The sequence below is a fragment of the Gadus morhua genome, chromosome 19 (genome assembly GCF_902167405.1).
Source record: "Gadus morhua chromosome 19, gadMor3.0, whole genome shotgun sequence".
Taxonomy (NCBI): Eukaryota; Metazoa; Chordata; class Actinopteri; order Gadiformes; family Gadidae; genus Gadus; species Gadus morhua.
The window spans coordinates 14,247,369-14,268,091 of NC_044066.1; the positions used below are offsets into that span (position 1 = coordinate 14,247,369).

The 20,723-nt window shown below is 44.9% G+C and overlaps 2 protein-coding genes across 5 annotated transcripts in view; one reads left to right on the top strand and one right to left on the bottom strand.

The window, feature by feature from the left end:
• The window catches only part of srr (serine racemase), a 133,940-nt gene that overhangs the window by 26,227 nt on the left and 86,990 nt on the right, over positions 1 to 20,723 (bottom strand). For all 3 annotated transcript variants that reach the window (XM_030341930.1, XM_030341931.1, XM_030341932.1), the window contains one exon: positions 17,219 to 17,400. In XM_030341930.1, coding sequence (XP_030197790.1) covers positions 17,219 to 17,400 — 182 coding nt within the window. The remainder of the gene's footprint in view (positions 1 to 17,218; positions 17,401 to 20,723) is intronic.
• Positions 6,366 to 20,723, top strand: part of LOC115532259 (NXPE family member 3) — a 28,922-nt gene continuing 14,564 nt past the window's right edge. Inside the window, exons 1-6 of one of the 2 annotated variants that reach the window (XM_030341916.1) lie at positions 6,366 to 6,466; positions 8,476 to 8,704; positions 10,036 to 10,808; positions 10,890 to 10,960; positions 11,066 to 11,284; positions 11,394 to 12,086. In XM_030341916.1, the coding sequence (XP_030197776.1) occupies positions 8,555 to 8,704; positions 10,036 to 10,808; positions 10,890 to 10,960; positions 11,066 to 11,284; positions 11,394 to 11,938 (1,758 nt within the window). In that variant the 5' untranslated portion in view covers positions 6,366 to 6,466; positions 8,476 to 8,554 and the 3' untranslated portion in view covers positions 11,939 to 12,086. Of the gene's footprint in view, positions 6,467 to 8,475; positions 8,705 to 10,035; positions 10,809 to 10,889; positions 10,961 to 11,065; positions 11,285 to 11,393; positions 12,087 to 20,723 lie in introns of those variants that run through there. The other variant, XM_030341917.1, reaches the window with a different exon arrangement.

Genomic DNA, 20,723 nt, shown 5'->3' on the forward strand with positions numbered 1-20,723 from the left:
GCCATCTACCCTCAAAGCTTATAGCTACGCGTGGTCCCTGTTTAATTTATTTTGCATTTTCATGCACGTTTCAGTTCTTCCAGTGTCGGTACCTATCGTCTGCGCTTTTATCGTCCACTGCTTCGAATCTCATAGACATAAATTGTCTACGATTCGGGGGAATATCGCTGGTATTCAATTTTATGCTAGATGCCAAGATCCTGGCTCTCCTAGTCTATTTTCGGCTCCCGCAATCCGTCTCTTATTGAAGGGCATGTATAAATCGGTGCCAAAAGTACCAGACAAACGCTCTCCTATCACACTCGATATATTGAACAGATTAGTGTGCGCTCTTAGAGCCGGGAAATTCCATCCTTATTTTAACATATTACTTGAGACAGTGTTTCTCACAGCATTCTACGGGTTCATGCGTCCAGGGGAATATACGTCTCCTACTCAGACTTTTTCCCCTACACGGGGCCTGGCTTTTGCTGATGTCACCTTCTTTGCAAGGCATTTTTCCATCTTCTTAAAATGGTCCAAAAGCGATAGCCTAGGGGTAGGTGCTACTATTATCATCTCAAGAATCAACAACTCTCTCTGCCCTTACGCTTCCATGCTCCTTTACCTCAAGCTCCGGCAACGCACGCCTCCCGAATCACCTCTGTTTATTTTGCCTAACGGCCGGCCAATGACTAAAGAGTGGTTTAGAGTCCATCTCGCGAAGGTGGTAGAAGGGTGTGGCCTACCTTCTCCTCTCTACACTGGCCACTCCTTCCGGATTGGAGCGGCAACTACAGCCGCTGAACAAGGGTTGCCGGACGCGTCTATCAAACGGCTGGGAAGGTGGTCTTCCACAGCCTACGAATCCTACATCCGGTCGAATTCAAGGTTCTTCCATCAAGCGCACACGATGCTCTCTTACGTCGGTTAAGGCAGGTTTAGCACGTTTTCAACTATAGCTGTTTCTGGCGGCCTGTTTCCATTCCAGGGTTATTCTAGTCTTAGTGTCTAGCTGTTATTTTAGTCTATTCGTTTTAGTTACGTCTATATTCTTTCTAGTGTTATCGAAATATATTGCACTATGTATTTAACTACAGTTATTGTCACACGCCCAGCATGCACGTTGCGTCCTGTTTGTTTTTTGTTTGTTTGTTTGTTTGTTTTTCTTTCTCACGCGATAAAGTTTCGTGATGACGATATTTTGTCATTATTTTCGTTGCTAAAAGCGACATTATTTGCAACTACTGGTGGTGGTGGTTATCAGGTACTAAATTCATAAAGCAAAATTCGGTTTCATAACTCAGGTTAACCTGCAGCAACCCCGGCGAGTGTGACCACGTCGGTGGATCATCTAGAAAACACTCTTGAGTTCGCTGTCACGTCAGTGGCGTAAAATAGGAAAATAAAACTCAAGGTTGCAGCGGCAACCCCGGTGAGTGCGTGACCACGTCGGTGGCACATCAAGGGCACTCGTGAGTATGACCACGTCGGTGGCACGTTATCTAGTACTCATGGTTTGACTGCAGTAACCCCGGTGAGTGCGTTGCCCACGTCGGTGGGAACAACTCAAGCACTCGTGAGTTTGTTGCGCACGTCGGTGCGGTACAACACAGAACTCTACGTTCGTTGCAGCAAATCCGGTGAGTGCGTTGCCCACGTCGGTGGGAACAACTCAAGCACTCGTGAGTTCGTTGCACACGTCGGTGCGGTACAACACAGAACTCCACGTTCGCTGCAGCAACCCTGGTAGTGCGTTGACCACGTCGGTGGGCACTACTCAGGCACATGCAAATTTAATTACCACGTCGGTGGCATAATATCAAAAGCTCAAGTGCAGGGCACTCGGAGTTCATTGACCACGTCGGTGTTTAACACGGAAGTTCACAATATTTGCTGCAGCAACACCGGTGAGTGCGTGACCACGTCGGTGGCACAGCAAGGGCACTCGTGATTTCGTTGACCACGTCGGTGTTCAACACGGAACTTCACAATATTTGCTGCAGCAACACCGGTGAGTGCGTGACCACGTCGGTGGCACATCAAGGGCACTCGTGACTTCGTTGACCACATCGGTGGTTCAACGCGAAAGCACTCAGGTCACGCAGCGACCCCGGAGAGTGAATCGACCACGGCAGTTTGTACAGCACGAAAGCACTGGTGGCTCGCTGCGTAACAGCTGCAGAGTGCTCTAAATTTTAATTGATCTCGCTGAGGTATTTTAAGTCGACTGCTTTTACGTGATTCATCGATCTCGCTGACGGTTTTAAGCTTATCGTTTTATGGTATGTATGATTGACTCTTAATATGTCGTATATTGGGTATGCCTTTTATCTTCCAGAAGCAGTATAGATCCTTGTCCACTTCTTCTACGCGGGTATGTATGGTCTCATTACCCCCTTTCGCTATTCTATTTTTGGGGTCGGCTCCGCCCCTGCCAGTCCCGGCAGGACATGCCGAGTTATCTCCTACTTCTGGCGAAGGCCTACGTCCTCTCTTTTGGGGAAGGCTTCGCCCCTGCTAGTCCTGGCAGGATACGCCGAGTCCGCACGTCACCCTGGATCAGTGACGAGGCTCATGCCAAAGATTTACCATGCAAAATATTCCCATGTCGTTATTTAAATAAATCCTGTTCATACTTATCGTTGATCGAGTTTTTATGGGAGAAATGTTAAGCTTGCTGGTAGTTCTACCAGGAGGACTCAAATCACGCGCGGCTGGCCGCCAATCACCAATCACCAGCTACCAATCACCTGCCTACACCTGCTCTATAAAGAGTAGTCTAACATATGTCTTTGCTGCTCAGGTCTTCGTTCGACGCACCTCCATCCACCCCACCACCACCAGGTCGGCCTCAGTCTACTTGTCCAGGGGAAGGCTCCGCCCCTGCTAGTCCTGGCAGGATACGCCAAGTCCGCACGTCACCCTGGATCAGTGACGAGGCTCATGCCAAAGATTTACCATGCAAAATATTCCCATGTCGTTATTTAAATAAATCCTGTTCATACTTATCGGTGATCGAGTCTTTATGGGAGAAATGTCCATTATCATCGTAATTCCTTAGGAAACATTATATTTGTGTTGTTATCTTGGCACCTAGACCTCGTCAGGTCCAAACACCAAAACAACATCCACCTATCCACTGCGGAGTCCAAGGTTTGGGTAAGCTGAGCTCCTCTTTTAAGGAGTGCAACTGTGTTTACCCTGAATTCTTATAATAAGAATCCCCAGCGCTGGTAGCCCCCTGGACTTCTGTGGACGAGCGGTGTGCATGTTATTGATAACATTAAACGCTAGTTGTTCATTTTATGGAGTCTAGATAATTAAAAAAAAAAACCTGTGATTATCATGTAGCTCTAATACTTCGATACTGGGCTCTCCATTGATTTATCACCTCTGGGTTGGGCCCTACCATCTCTCTCTGTGTCCTTTACATTAAACTCATCACATCCAGAATCCTCTCAATCCTCTCCCTTACCCAACATGCTGTATCCCTCTGAACCAACACAGTGTTTCACCAATTGCCCTGTGTACCAAGATCTATTGATTCATATCACATGGTACCACGACGCTATGGAGAGTCTCAAAGGTTGTCGCGACACACAGAACCACAGAGTCACCGATCCCAGTGGTGGTTCTATGATTTCCCTAAAACAGGAGCCATTAAGGGGCCACAGGTTATATCGAAGGACCAAGTAGTACAGTGTACATCCAATCACAAATGTAATCTATTCAGCACAATGCAAATCCATTCTCTCACTCACTCACTCTGAAAATAAGAATTTCTCAGATTGTCACCCTTGGAGTTGAAATAGGTATTGACTATGTGTGTCCCGAGAATCCTACAGTTTTGGCGAATTTCCCTGCCATGGGGAGGTGAGAGGCATACTTTGAACCTACACAAGTGTAAGTGGCTCCAGTGTCGGCCACCATTGGCGTGCCTCTATCATTAACAAGAACCTGTAGTATTGATTCCTCATCAGCTTGTTTTGTGATTGCTACAAGCTGACCCTCCCCTTGTGGATTCTCTGGGCACCCCTAGTATTCCTGTCCCATAATAGGACCTGGCTGGGAGCTACCTCCTTGTTCTTGCCTTCCCTGATAGCCGTTACCCTGTCCTTGCTGGGGTGGGAAAGGGTTCATTGAACAATTTCTCTTAATATGTCCTTCCTGGTTACACCCATAACATATTAAAGGACCTCTGCGTTGTCCTTTGAATCCTTGTTGTCGATTGTTTCTAAACTGACCTTGGGGCCCCTCATTCTGATTCTGTCTATTTATATTTGTGGGGTTCCCATAATTATGGATGTGAACATGTGTAACTGGTGGATTAGGTGACTGTTGGCTCTGAGGCTGTTCTATCGGGGGAGAGAATGCCTGCTGTCCATTGATTAGAATAGGATAATTTCCTGATGACGCGTCGGGTGCTCTTCTTTCTCTATGTGATCTCCTTGGTTTCCCCTGTGTTTCGAGTGCCAGGGGGCTTTGTAATGCTGTACTACAGCAAGGTTCCTCTGGCCCTTGATCCACACGGGAACTCTCTCCCTGTTTCTTGTTCCGATTTCTTAATTTCCTCCCCGCTTTTTTACTAATGGACTTCACCAAAATCTCTTCGTCCACATGCCTATTATCACTATCCTCATCTTCGACCTCACTTTCGCTAGATCTAGTTTCAGCATCGTCACACTCTTCTCCTGCATTTCTAATCCCCTCATAACAGTCCATGTGTATGGGTGCGCCCCTCCTTCCCTGTGTGTTACATTGCTTATCCTCATCTAGCGTGACCTCCCCTTTAATTGCTACCATGCCTTTTAACAATGGATAGACTGACACTGGTTTGTACAGCGGTGGCTCAACCGTCAGAGGCAATGGTTGAGCCTTGTTGTTCTTAGCTATTATTTCTCCCGCCACTCTCTGCAATGTTCGCCATCTCTTTCCTTCCTCTAGGAACAAAGCTAGTACTAACTTTTCCCTGTCCCTCTTCGCCAAGGCCGCTTTTCCACTTCTGTTATCTATGTAATTCCTTATCACTACCTCCATGTCCCGATACATTATTGGATCAAAAGTGGGCCATGGGCCATATAGTGCCTGGTCCTTCTGTCCTTTCTTCCCATTTCTCAGAGATCTTTTTCATCTCACCTTTGAGAAATAGACGGTCTCTACTCAAAATCTCCGCAGCCGTCGGTACTATATTCATATTCTCTCTAGGTGTATAAACACTATTTTTAATACAATTTATTTGAGTTTATTCAACTCGTTAGACAAATTATTTTATTATCTCTAAGCTATAAATGTGCACTCCTCCCGTGCGTTGCTCTCTCTCTCTATCGATTGGGATGTGCGTCCCAGCTGTTCTTAGATGTACTCTGCTCCTAGGCCCCCACCCTTTCTGGCCACAGGCTAAGAGAACAAACCCCTAGATAAAGTTTCGCCCACTTGTTCCAGACAAGTTATTTATTTCTCTGACTGTCTTACTGACAGGATAAACTAAAAACAAAACGGATTGTAAAAGCCTCCGAGGTAACTTAATCCTACACAACTTAAATACAGAAGGAAACAACGTTTAATAGTGTATTGAAAAAACGGCCGAATTTGTTTGCACAAGATATAGACTGGAACCAGTCACTTATTTGTCTTTCAATGCAAAATAAAAGATTGGCCAAACGCTGAAGCTGGCCTTTTAAAATATGAACTGTCGGATATATAATCATTCAACCAGATCATGAACAAACAAGAAACTTCTCAAAATACCAACTCAAACGGTACCCCAACCAAGAGACTTATCTATTCAAAAGTGCGAGAAGCCTGGTTTCTCAGAATGCCAAGATCGCAATTAGAAATTCACCATCAACCAGCGCAGGATCTGCAGCTCAACTGCTCCAAGATTTGAATTGAAAATTCACTGGTCGGCACTCCAAGAAAGCTCTTCTCTAAATAAAACCGAGTTAATCCACAGTAATGAATTCTAACTCATAACTCATAATTCCAGATGGGATTTCAAAAAGTCCAACAAGTACGCACTCATTCGACCCTGTGGACCTGCATTGCCATACCTATACTGGAACTTTGACACTAATTCGTTCTCCTAGATAACAGTCGCAGGACTTTATAGAAGACCCAAACCAATTTCAGCTGGGGCCTCAGAAATCCAACAAGTGCGCACTCATTCGACCTGCGGACCTGCGCTTGTTCTATTGGAACTTTGACACTAATTTGTTCCCGTAGAACACAGCCACAGGACTTTATAGTAGGCCTTATCAAAAAACAAAAATAACAATTTTGTATCAATTTAGAACCATAAACCGCTTGTTAGTTAACCATAACAACAGAGCGTCTATGGCTGTGCGCGCGCACACTCTATCTCTCGCCGGAGTTCCGCATTCTCTCTTCAATGATTAATTTGATTCGTTGGACTGAAGAGACGCTTTACCTGCAGCAGAGCTTCCAGACAGGACAGGAACAGATCAAACAACCGTATTAATTTGTGGTAAGTCAACTTTAACGGGAGTTTGATGAGCGCTAGGGTTGTGTGATCCGCTCGTGCCCCGTCCGTCAGTCCAGCAGCCGGGCTGTCTCTGTTCCTCAGTTCTGGTCGTGACGCCAAATGTTGTGGCACTAATAATAACAACTTATCTAATTCACTTCAACTAGCTATAAGCAAAGAGGAATCGGAGAGCCCAGGTCAAGAATAGATGGAGAGTTTATTCCCGCCCGCAAACGAGAGACAACAAAGCCGAATGGTATTCGCGAATGCACACTGCCGAATGAATCCCGGACAGCTCCTTATATCCCCAATCCTTTACAAAATACAAAGTTGGACTTTCATCAAATATTGATGTGCATAGAATGTTTTTCTGGGTCATACTGTGTGGATGTCAGCATATTCTCATGTCTTCTGGATCCCAATGTGACCTTAGAACATATATTATCCTTATACAAACAGAGATGATGCACACGTGTGAATTAGGGATGTGTCGGTCGCGACTGATTCGTTACAACAAACGAATCCCGAACGTGAACGACAAGAACTGTTTCCCCAAAACAAGAAGAACTGGTTCTTTGATTCTTTTTTTTTAACATAAACCAAACATATGCTCACGTAAATAAAATATACAAACGAACAGAGCTCCGTCTCCCCGCGACTTCCATTGATTGAGTCTACAACTTTCTCAAAGATTCAGCCAATGAGAGGTAGCAATGGTGTTGGAATGGCACCTGGGTAAACCAATGACAAGGCGGTACCGTCGAATATGCGCGCTTTCTCTGTCTGACGTATCTTGGGTCATACCATTCGACTCATATATCCCCCTACATTTTTTCGAAAATAGACTTGACCTCCATCTGTTTATTGGATAAACGCATTTCCCAATCCCAGGAGTCTTTGCTCCATTCTACGACAATTTAAGAACAAACAAAGAAATTAAACTGCAGTTCGTATTTTTTATTTATGACCATGCAAGTTCTGTAATGCCTGAACAATGAAGAATTAAATGTAAAGTAAAATAAAATTATAAATGTAAAACCATGAATGAAATAAAGAGAGTAAGCAAGTGGTATAAATATTGGTGGGACGTTCGACATACTATATAGCAGGCATCTCCAAAGGGCGGACTGCGGTCTTGACGGTCCTATCCGGACCCACGACCAATAAAAAAAAAAAAAAAATTATAAAAAAGTTTTTTTTTTTTTTTTTTTTTTTTAAGATGTAATCTGACGTAACGAACGAATCAAATAAACGAATCGTGAATTGCTCTTGTGAATTACTCATTTCTTGCATATGTTTTCTTTTACTTATCTATTATTTTATTTTATTGTATGACAATGTTTATATGTGAAGCACTTTGAGTCTGCCTTGTGTATGAAAAGTGCTACATAAATAAAGTTGCCTTGCCTTGCCTTTCCTTAGTGATAAAAGTTAGGAGTCCAAAATGTAAGAGTGACACGCCCATTATTTTTAGGAGTTACTCATAAATTCGCCAGTTAGGACCTACTTTAAGCCCTAAGATCCCTTGTGAATACGGCCCCTGATCTTTACAATCAGGATGAAACTTGACACTGAATTGTGCACAAAATAGTAATACTACGAAAGAGACCGAGGGGGGTAAGGGCTCTCAACCTGAATGTTGGAGAAGAAGGCTACCTAGTTAAGTTTCATGAGATCTTGAAATAAGATGAAGGACGGAACGTGCTTGGGTCGGGCTCATAACTGGGGGGTTTGTTTACCAGTGACAGAAATCCAAGGGGAGGGCAAGAGTTATATTGCTTTCATAGAAATTCTTGGATCACAAAACAATCCACTACTTCACCCGAAAACTCAAACATGGCAAATGCATTAAATATGATATTAAAATAATATTAAGAGTATGAATTTGTCAATGCTACTCAACAAAAGAAACTTGGTCACAGAGCACGGTTGAATGTACCAATATTCAAATGATTCCCAACCTGAATTCGAAAGTAAAATGTTGTGCTAATGGGCCCTGATGTCATTGACAGGTAACAAAACCATCTAGCAGCACTTCCTGTTTATTTGGACACATAAACAGGCTCTGACCCTACAACCATCACAACCACCATGTTGACCGATAAACACGAAGCGGCAGCTAACCCTGGGCAACCGAAGGGGGACCCCGTGAGTCGACTTCTGTCCAGGCGTGCCCTCATCTTCTTTCTCCTCGCACTCTCTGGTCTCATCTTCCTGTTACGCAACATTCTCACTCTGGAGGTTAGTGTTGCATTGGTCATATTGGGTGTGTTACCAAGTGACATTTAGCTTAATACTAAAATTCCCTAGTGAATCAGTGGGCTTTTAGGTCGATTCATCCAATTTGCTTTCCTTAATTATATTTGTATTGCAACTTGCTGCTGGCCCTACTGAATATACATACAAAATACACCTTAATAAAAGCCATTCTTTTAATTTATAGCACTTTTTAGGGCACTCAACGCGTTATGCAGAGTAGGCCTGACACTTTTGAGAAAAATTAAGTTGGAACAGATATCGAACCATAATCTATCAACATGATCCGGATCAGGTGCGGCTCTCTTTTTGTTAACGATGTTATCTGCCGTGGAGAACAAACGTTCGGAGCGCACAGACATGCCTGTCTAGGGTGACCAGAATCAGATCAGAATCAGAAATACTTTATTGATCCCCGGGGGGAAATTGTTGTTCCATTGTTGTTCCAGGTGCTCCATACAATATAAATATAAATACCATACAAGCTAACTAAAGATTATAAATAAATAAATAAATTCAATACAATACAATAAAATAAAAATTAAAGTAAGAAGTGGACATCTCTTAGTATAGTGGGTTATGTTTACAATTCGATACACATTGCAAATAGCAATGAAAATTAAGAGTGAAAGAATAAATTATAGTTTGTTTATAGATTAAATTATAAATTATAAACAAATTATAGATGACAAGACTATTAACTATTAATTAAGTATATTAAGACTTAATTAATAGTTGATACAGGTAATATTACCACTTGTAGTTTTGCGTTGTATTCCATAAGAATAGACTATACTAATTCAGAGCAATAAGAGGGAATGACTGTTCTTGTGCTATTGGCCCTTTACAGGGCCCCAATGATGCCTTGGTTATTATCATTGTTACTCATATCCAATAACGGCTTTATTTACAGTAATTAGACAGTAATTAGGAGGTTATATTTGGTGAAATCTTAATTAATGTAGTAAGGGTAAAATAAGGTTAGATAGAATAAGGTATTAATATGTGTCTAATGATTAAAAAGGGCCAGTATGTTACTAATGGGTAAGCACCTAGTTAATGGTGAATATGTGTATCTTAATATAAAGTGCTACCATAAATCTTGAAATCAAATAGGGAACTAAACAGGCTTTCCAACGGAATGAGATTTATTGCCAGTATTGGTACCACAGAGAAATAATCGACCAAACAAATTTCCTTACTTTTTGTGCTGAGTTTATATATATATATTGTTTTGTGCCTTAGTTATCAAGACAACTATCCAATGCCACAGTCAGCCTCACTTTAAACCGGACCTCCCTTCTCGCCCTCCTCAGAACCTGAGCTACAACACCGCGTCTATGCTTTTTCAGCCCCAGAACAGCAGCCACCCTGCCTTAGCCCAGAAGGGACCCCTCCCTCCGTACAAGAACCACACCATCTGCAGCCACCTGCAGCCCACCCCCGACGAAGCCCTGGAGGACCGCGCCCTCCTCGACGCCATCGTCTGGCCCAAGCCCCCCGCCCCCGCGTCCCTCCACCAGACCAGTGACCCCGTCCACAGCCTGTTCGCCATTCTGCCCTCCAAGGGCGGGAGGGAGCGGCGTGTGGGGGACCAGCTTGAGGCCCTGGTCCAGATGCAGGACTTCCAGGGCCGTCCCAAGCACTACGGGGGGGACTTCCTGGTGGCACGGCTGCACTCCCCGGAGCTGGGGGCAGGAGTGGCGGGCACGGTGGTGGACCACCTCAACGGCTCCTACTCGGCGCTGTTCCCCCTGCTGTGGGAGGGTCCGGCCCAGGTGACGATCACTATGGTGCACTCCAGCGAGGCGGTGGCCGTGCTGCAGCGGCTCCGGGAGCAGCGGTCCGACCGCTTCTTCTTCCGGAGTCTGTTTCGCTCGGGCAAGCTGTCTGAGAACACCGTGTGCAACATGTGCCTGCCGCACAATCGGCCGCAGGAGCCGCTGTGCAACTACACAGACCTCCACACCGGGGAGCCCTGGTACTGCTTGAAGCCCAAGCGGCTGAGCTGTGACACCAGGATCAACCATTTCAAGGGAGGCTACAAGAAGGACCTCGTCACCAACAAAGAAGCGCTGCTCTTTCAGAGGTCAGGCGCTGAACCCTGCTTTATCCTTCATTCATAACTTTGGAAATGTCCTTTATCCTTGTTTGTTTTTATTACTCACAGCCGTGTAAACATCAAAGTTGTCATCCATGCGTCAGGACCTGATCGGATAGATGTGCTTCCAAAGAAGATAGGTACACAATCATTGCTACGCTCAATGGAGGAGGTTGCTTATGTGGTGGTGGCGCCCACTTGTATGTATTTCATCTTGTGACATTTGTGTCATTCTCATATCCTAGATGACCCAGAGTTACGAAACCGCAGCATCGAACCAGGGCCGGTCAAGTACAATCCTTCTGGGTATTACTACAAAGGCTCCTGGAGGTTATTCGATGGAACACCTGTTCGCCAGTTTGACGCCAAATCGATCACCCAGTGCCTGACTGGCAAGGTGATGAATATGTACGGAGACTCCACGATGAGGCAGTGGTTTGAGTACCTCAGAGCGTTTGTACCAGGTGAGCACCGACACCCTTCTCTCTGTGCCAACGATTCTGTGGCCATTCCTCATGTCCCATTGATCATTTCCAATGTGCTCGTTCATTCTGTCTCTCCTACAAACCAAAGAGTTCAACCTGCGCAGCACATCGACGGCAGGGCCCTTCATGGCGGTGGACTGTCAACACAACATCCTGTTGAATTACCGCTGTCACAACGTACCCATCGGCTTCCCCACCATCATCGCCAGCGAGCTCCGCTACGTGGCCAACGAGCTGGACCGCTTGCCTGGAGGCCCCAACACCGTGGTGGCCCTCAGCCTCTGGGCCCACTTCAGCCCCTACCCCGTGGAGGTATACATACGCCGCATGCGGCACATCCGCCGGGCGCTGGAACGGCTCCTGGTCCGGGGCCCCGGCACCCTGGTGATCATCCGCTCACCTAACTTAAGGGCCCTGGACAAGGAGTACAGCCTGAACCACAGCGACTGGTTCTCGCTGCAGCTCGGCAGGGTTCTCAGGAACATGTTCATGGGCCTGGCTGTTGTGTTTGTGGACGCCTGGGAGATGACCTTAGCCCATCATAGCCCCCACAATATCCACCCGCCCCCGGACATCATCAAGAACACGATCAGTCTCATCCTGACTCAGGTGTGTCCTGCAAAGAAGAGCTAGTGGAAGAAAGGGAGAAAAGTTGGAAGAGGTGTGCCGTCCAAGTGCTTGGAACATCGTTGGTCTATCATGATTCTCTTGCCATGAACAAATTAACTCTGTTTTGTTTGGTTATTTTCTTTGGCAATACATGAGTCCCAAGAACCTGTTGCATGTCTTGTGCTGTCTTACTTGTTTTTTTATTTTTTCACCTGTTCTCTGATGGTTCAGTAACCCCACTTTCCCCATCATCTGTTATTCCAGGTCATTATAATTCCTCAACCACTCGCTCATCTGCCGTCCATAACCCAGCCATTTTTCATCTGTGACAGCCCTCACTACCCCTAGACAAGGTGGTTGCAACAGAGAGTGTGGATGAAATGTGGATGACATTTTTCACTTATTGGGCCAATGGTGTCGCTCTTGCAATCATCCAAAATGCAAACTTTGAAAAGCAAATTTTTCGTCTGCGACGTTCGAAAACCCCACGCCGAAAATTTTGGGTATCGCAATGACATATCCATTGTTGACATGGAGGGAACCCCGCCACCAGTTGTGCGAGGGAATCCCGCAAATAGTCATCATAAATCGTTTAAAAAAAACAAGACATTGTAAAAAAAATAAAAAAGACAAAGACAAAACAAAACAAACAAATAATCAAAATAGTGATCAGTTAGACGTTGTGTGCGAGTTTGAACAGGTGAGTTTTGAGTTGTGACTTGAAGGTTGTAATGGTGTCTGACTGTTTTATGTGTGGGGGGAGGGAGTTCCAGAGCCCGGGTGCTGAACAGCTGAATGACCGGGCACCCATTGTAGTGAGTCGTGATGTGGGGATACATAGTAGTCCAGCAGAGGTTGAGCGGAGGGAGCGGGAGGGAGTGTATTCTTGGAGGAGGTCGCAGAGGTAACTGGGGGCTAGGTTGTGGAGAGCTTTGTAGGTGAGGAGTAGGGTTTTGTATTGGATGCGGTAGTGTACTGGGAGCCAGTGAAGTTGGATGAGGACAGGGGTGATGTGGTCAGATGATTTGGTGCGGGTGATGATCCGGGCGGCTGAGTTCTGAATGATCTGCAGTCTGTTGATGAGTTTGGTGGGGAGTCCGGTGAGGAGGGCGTTGCAGTAGTCTATGCGTGATGTGACAAATGAGTGAACTAGGATTTCAGTGCTGGATTGGGTCAGTGATGGGCGGAGTCTGGCGATGTTGCGGAGGTGGAAGAATGAGAGGGTGTTGTCCAGGATGACGCCGAGGCTCTTGACTTTGGAGGAGAAGGGTACTGGGAATCCATCATTGATTGTGAGTGGAGCTGGGGTGTGATTTAGTGAGGGTGGATTTGGATCCGATGAGCAGGGCCTCGGTCTTGTTTCCATTGAGTTTCAGGAAGTTCCTGCTCAACCAGCTCCGGATCTCTTCCAGGCACGTGATGAGGGAGGTGGGGGGGATGGCAGCAGTGGGTTTGGTGGAGATGTAGACCTGTGTGTCGTCAGCGTAGCAGTGAAAATGGACCCCATGGTGACGGAGGAGTGTGCCCAGCGGGAGGAGGTAAGTGGTGAACAGGAGTGGACCCAAGACTGACCCCTGGGGGACACCCAGTGAGACACCTGAACACCCAGACTTGTGGTTGCTTAGTTGAACAAATTGTTGACGGCCGGTGAGGTAGGATGTAAACCAGGAGAGTGCAGCACCAGTGATCCCAATGCCAGCCAGGCGGTCCAGGAGCAGAGGGTGGGAGATGGTGTTGAATGCTGCGCTGAGATCGAGGAGGATGAGAATGGTGAGTAATCCAGAGTCGGCTGCAAAGAGGAGGTCGTTGGTGATTTTGACTAGGGCTGTTTCAGTGCTGTGTTTTGGACGGAAGCCAGATTGGAACGGTTCGTGGAGATTGTTTGTTTCAAGGTGGGACTGTAGTTGTGCGGCAACCACCCTTTCAAGTGTTTTGGAGATGAAAGAGAGATTGGAGATGGGCCGGTAATGGTTAAGGTCATTTGAGTCAGCACCAGGTTTTTTCAGGATGGGAGTGATGGCAGCCAGCTTGAGAGTGGGGGGTACAGTACCAGTAGTGAGGGAGGAGTTAATTATGTTGGTGATCATGGGGGAGATGGACGGAAGACATGCTAACTAGTAAAGAACTAACTAAAGTCAAGACTAGCAGTGATGCGCCGTTGGCGGTAATACCCGCGGACAATCCACGGGTTGTGTGGAATGCGTGAAGAAAAAAGCAATACTGGGACGAATTGCGGGCAGGTCGCGGTTGAAATAAATAAATAAAATAAATAAGATGCAGGTAAACATATTGAAAAGACAAACGGCAAACTGACAAATTTGACATTTTTCTATAGTCTCCCTGCTTCTGAAATGCACGTACGATTTGATAATGGTTCACAAATCTCCTCTTTTTCACTCGTGCGGTAGCGTTAGCTGTTCTTCTCAGTGCTTTCCCTGCCACTTGGACAAGTTATTGTTTGAACTGTTAACGGTTATTACTTGGATCGACTCCTGATTGGTCGATCAAAGGGTTGGGCGCTGGATGGACGTACCGTGGGGAAAAAATGCTTGGGTTGTTTCAAATCTGTAAAATAGCCGAGTGGTGACACATAACGTGTACACACTAGGGATCGACCGATACATCGGTCGGCCGATATTATCGGCCGATATTCGCGTTTTTTACGTGTATCGGTATCGGCCGATACGCGGCTGATTTTCACCGATTTTTTATTCATTTTTTTTTATTTAAATATTCTTCATCTACTTGTTCTTACTTGTTCTACTTCACCTGTTTTTACTATTTGTTAAATATTGTTTTTTATATTGAAGTTCAATAAATATTCCTTTAAAAAAAAAAAAAAAAATAAATAAAAAAAACGGCTCAAGAAAATCGGTATCGGCGTATCGGCTAAGGCTGATGAAAAAATATCGGTATCGTATCGGCCCTAAAAAATCGTTATCGGTCGATCCCTAGTACACACACATCATTTTCTTTGCTTGGAACTAATTGGACAAATTTTCAGTTGGGGCGAGTCAATTTCTCTTCCACACACCTTACCAAAAAATGCTGTTCTCCCGGATAAGCGAACAAGCCTTAACCCCTTAAGCCCTAAGCCTATTTCACAGGCCTCCTGCCCGAAATGACATGCCCATAATGAATAGAGTATGCCTCCACAACTACAAGGGCTATATAAATAAAGTTGGTTTAAAAAAAAAGGTAACACCTGTGAGGTGGCTGCAGAAGTGTCAGAATCAATATAGATGTTACTGTGTCAGAGTAAATTCAGCTAGAACATAGTAAGAAATGTCAATTTTAAATTTTCGCCTAGAGAAAACACATTATTTAGAGTGAATACCACCTTGAAACTATGGGATAGTAGCCCATAACCTTTGGGGAAACATATAACAACATCTGATGAGTACCCTGTTCCAGGATAAATGCTAATAAAGTGATTTTAGAGAGGTTTTAGTACAGGTAGGTCCAGACGGACTATATGGTGCCCTTTGGGCACTTTTGGGCACCATCAGTGCCATTTGACCTTTCTAAGGTACCAGACTGTAAAACTAATTTTATTTCACTGACATATCACTATAGGTATTCATTCCATCCAAATTCAACAGTTTTGACTTGTTTTGAAATTTCACCCAGACCTCTATACATTTTCTCAGTCAAAGAAAACCATACAATCGAAATGAAGTTTGACTCCAACTGGAGCAGATATATTTGAGAACAACGTATAATAAAACAAAACTGTAAAAACAAAGGTAAAAACACAGCTAAAACTACAATCACTAGGGATAAAGAGATATATATATATATATATATAAACAGAGGTGGGGGGGCTGACGCTGGAGCAGGAGCAGTCGATGAAGGTGGCTCATAATCAGCATCATCATCACTGTGGAACCCAAGAAGAAGAAAGAAAAGAATGCAACTTCAAACAGACAAGTAACAATATGTTGGGGTAAACAAGACCTGTACTGGGGAAGTCAACTAACAATCCAGTTTGCACCAGTTTGAGTGTGTGCATTTACTAAATTCATTGCAGGATAATATATCAAATCCAAGTTTATTTATCACTTGCAGAGCAATGCTTGGTTTGCTAGGTCCTCTCAACAATGAAAAAAGGAATAAAGAGAAGAAAGGATAGAGATAGTATCAAATAAACTATGCACAAAATATTGATAATGATAATTGATGCAAATAATATCATGAATATAAATATAAGGCAAAGAGTACCGGTAGTGAGTGTGTGGAATGAGTATAGTGAGTAGGTTGATCGATAGATAGATAATATCTAATAAGGTGATAGATCGTCAATTTGACACCAAATCAATAAGTAATCGATAACAGAGATGACATACCTTTCAGGTGATGGAATTCGATATTCTGAATCACTGTTGTCCGTGTCCAGTTCTGGCAACAGCAAGTCACTGTCGTCAGACGACGACTCAAGAGGGACTACATTAGCCCCACTGTCGCTAGTAATGATAGCGAATGCCTCCGCAAAAGTATAGGTCTTTCTCCTGCCTGCCATTATTTATTTTAAAATAATACCAAATAGAAGAAAAAGGCAAGAAAATACAAAATAACTAGCTAACTACTAGCTAACTAGAAATGCAAACGATGTAATAAGCGTGTAGTAGGAGCGTATGTCTCTATCTAGCCGGAGTGTCTGAAGAGTGTTCAGAAAGTTCTCGGCGCTTCTGGCGCGAATTATGCTGACCTTCCAGTCAAACCCTGGAAGAGATCTTGGGTATCCATTGGTCAATTTCGATGATTGACCCCTCTATCGAACCGTTAGAGCCAATAGAGTCGAGGGACAGTCAAATCGAGGGACCCAAATTCATGCAAAAAAAACACTATTCGTTGGCTGCTAGTTCAGTGAGTTTTGAGGAGGGCATGATGAGCGCATGCTCAAATAAGATGAAGTCGATTGACAAAACAACATGGCTGCCAGAGGCTCAAAATCGTCCAAATTTTACCTTGACCCAATCATCTTGAGTCAATCACCACCAAACTTGTTGTAGTTAAAGAAGCATAGGTCAAATTAACCATGATGGTCTTTCAGGGTCTTATTGGTCTGCTTCAGGCTTGGCCCCCGTTAAATGGTGCTTCCAGCTTTAATTATTTATTTAATTATTTGTGATTGCGTGCTTCTATTTGTATGTTCATGGTCAAATGTTTCTGTTGTTACGTTTCTGTTGGCATGTTAATAGTCGCCTACTCATGGTTGTGTGTTTGTACCGCTTCCTGTCATGTGTGTGTGGTGATAGGTTTGTAACCCTTCGTGTCCAAGCACACAACAGCATGTGGGCTCACCTGTATGAGGGCGGATCTGGAGAGGGGGGCGGTCTCTGGCATCACCACCTTGCCCTTGGAGCCGTAGTGCTTGGAGGCGTACGCAAACGCCTTCCCATAGTTCCCTGCAGACATGGTGACAAAGTGGCCTCCCTTTGGCCTCCTGGCGAACTGATTGGCTACTCCTCTGATCTTAAAGGAGCCTGGGTAGAAAGAGATATAGAAAGGTAATATATGGTTTATTAGGTTATTATCGTTTGATAAGCCTAATATTTGGCTTACTACATCGGAAATGGTTGATAAGCCTAATATATGGTTTATTACATCAGAAATGGTTAATAAGCTTACTGTATAGTAGAAATGGGTCTGACGAATCGATTACTCGAGTACCTTACCTGTCCAGTAGGTTGGTGGACAGGTAAACTCGATGTTGCACATACACACTCAGACAAAATGAAGTTTAATCTACTCTAGTTTTCTGAAGCAAATGTATCAATTTTCTGTGTGGCGTGTGCCGTGCCGTGTGCACAACGCCTAAATTCAAAAAGTTGAGAGACGGCGGTTAGAGCAAAGCGCAGTGAAGAATGGAAATATTTTACAGAAATAGGAGATCATAAGGTGGAATGCAAAATATGCCAAGAGAAATTGAGCTACCAGAGTACTACAAGTACTATGCGGCAACCCATGCTCCTGAAACACAACGGTGAGTTCGGGAAGGCGGACCCGCAGCAACCAAGTGTGTCGGCTATATTCACCGCCCAAGACGCAGCTGTAATCCCGGCCGTGGAGAGAAGATCACAACGCTGATTACATCGATGATCACTAAAGAGATGCTGTCTCTGACTTTTGTGGATGAGAAGGGGTTCCGTGATCTCATGGCCTTTATAGAGCCTGAACACACGGTGCCATCGCGGCGCACCATCACTGCTCGAGTGGAGAAAATGTGTGTGTGGGGGGGGGGGGGTCAGAAAACCTCATAGACAACGGAACATTCCAAAAGAATCGTTCCAACCCAAACTGTTATTGCAAATATACGTCCACATCAAGGAACAGTGGTGTGAAGAAGAGGAAGGTGTCTGAGCAACATAATCCCGGTCATAGGCAGGGTTGAGCACCGAAACTAACGGTTGTAACGAGGTCGAATAAGAACGCACATTTCGGTTCCTCATAACGGTGCCTGACGTTTTTTAACGCCCCCTGCCCCGCCCCCATGGTGTTGCGGCGTCAACTTGCGTTAGTGCTGGGCGCTATACCGGTTCTCGCTGAATAATGGTGTGTATTTTCGTTAGGATATGATTTTTTTATATACCGCCATACCGGTGTATTTGATTACACAACGTTCGGAACGCAGCGCTGCGCGACACTGTTTCAGACGGGACCCTTTTCAATGTTGCGCTACACACGCATGGTACGACTACGACTTTCTTTATAGGTCCATGACTGCGAGGCCTGGTATTTCAGGCCAACTGGTAAAAGAGTGTGTCACGGCTTTCAAACATATAAACCATAAAGCCTATGGGCGCCTCGAGACTTGGGACTGACTTGTCAACGTGCTGTGGCATCGCTTACTTGATGTTGTTTTGATTGAAGATCGGCAGGTTGTAGTGTTTGTGCGTGTGTGTGTGTGCGTGTGTGTGTGTGTGTGTGTGTGTGTTGCGAGCGAATGTAATTTTAAAGTAACAAACAAACAAACTCAAAGCCGATGCATGCATCCAAAACTTGCTGTTCAAAAACCAAATAAACAAATCAAAAACAGAGTCGTTATTCGCTTCAAATACTTTTTCTTTTCAAAACTTGGGAATTAAAGGCCCACTATGCAACTTCGTGCATTTCTTGGCTGTTTTCTTGATTTTGGCACGCACATTTCTCTACACAGCGCCCCCTACAGCTTCGTAGTAGATATTTCACAACACTGTCGTAACAACTCGTTGACGACCCTTCCCCATGCACTTCTACGCGAGCCATGTGCATTTGTTTTCAAAGAAGCCGGCGAATGCGTGGAGCCATGTCCGAAGTAGATGTTCATAAAGTGTAGGCAAGGTTATACATTTTTAAAAAGGTGTATTTGTATTGCAATAAACATAAATCCATCCTTTTTTATAGTTGACGGGGAGAATGTATATCCTAGATTATAATTGTTATATCTTAGGTTGAACAGAACAATCAGTGTAAGAAGTTTGGCCAACATAATAATCTAAATAAACAAGAACCTGGATTCGGGGATTCAGTCTGTATCTGGGGGACGAGACGGACGAACAGCAAAACACCCATGGAAACAAAGTTGTTTATATGGTTGCAACCAAGCAAGCTAGAAACATACAGGGCTCACAACAAAACGGTCGAGAAAACAATTTTTACAGGGCTCACAACAAAATGGTTGAGCAAACACATTTGTACAGAGACTATCAACATCAAGAATACCACGAAGACAAAGTTCACCCAAAGGTACTTTCAATTTCAAAAGCAACACGGCCGAGTCGGCGTCTGATTTGCAGTCTTCTTTTTCTTTCAGTTCACGCTATTCCTGAAAAGCTTGCTCAACGTTTACTCGTGTCTGGCCTCTCTGTCGGTCAGTCTCCCTTTTCTCTTCTTCTGTTCCTCCGACATTGGGTTTCTCTGTCTCTTTTTAGTCGGCTGATCTATGATGAATATAACAATCCCTTAGTTACTTGTGTTTATATCGAGCCGGTTCCGCGTTTGGGGGTCTGTGCCGTAAAGCACCAACGCCCGGAGTTCAGAACTTTCAACGCTCCAACGCGTGACGCTTAGCCACGATAGCCAATCAGCGTGGAGCTTGACCCGACATCACCGACAGAGAGTAGTGACCCTTGCACAGAAGCATACGGCCGACATCTTTCTTTATTCTGGGGGTGGAAATAGTAACATAGTTACGCCATTAAATGCGTTTATGGAAACATTTTTAGCGAGAAATGTGCATTTTACTTTCATAATGTTCGCTCGGTGAATGTGAAGGATGTTTGGTTTGATAGTTATGACGAAGAGTGAACGCTCCGTTCACTTGCATGGACAGAGTCTCTGGTTGCTAAGCAACCTCAACGTCTTGGCGGACTATTTCTCTGCTGATCAACACTACGAATGCTGGAAACACACCAGACACACCATGTGAAGTTATTTAACCCGATTATTGTTATTTATGAGTCCTTAGCCCAAGTGAAGGAGTTCAAGTACCTCGGGGTCTTGTTCTCGAGTGAGGGTACTATGGAGCGTGAGATTGGCCGGAGAATCGGAGCAGCGGGGGCGGTATTGCGTTCGCTTTACCGCACCGTTGTTACGAAAAGAGAGCTGAGCCGCACGGTCGATCTTCGTTCCTATCCTCACCTATGGTCATGAGGGTTGGGTGATGGCCGAAAGGACGAGATCGCGGGTACAAGCGGCCGAGATGAGTTTTCTCAGAAGGGTGGCTGGCATCTCGGGATAGGGTGAGAAGCTCAGTCATCCGTGAGGAACTCGGATTAGAGCCGCTGCTCCTTTACAAGGAGTCAGCTGAGGTGGTTCGGGCATCTGG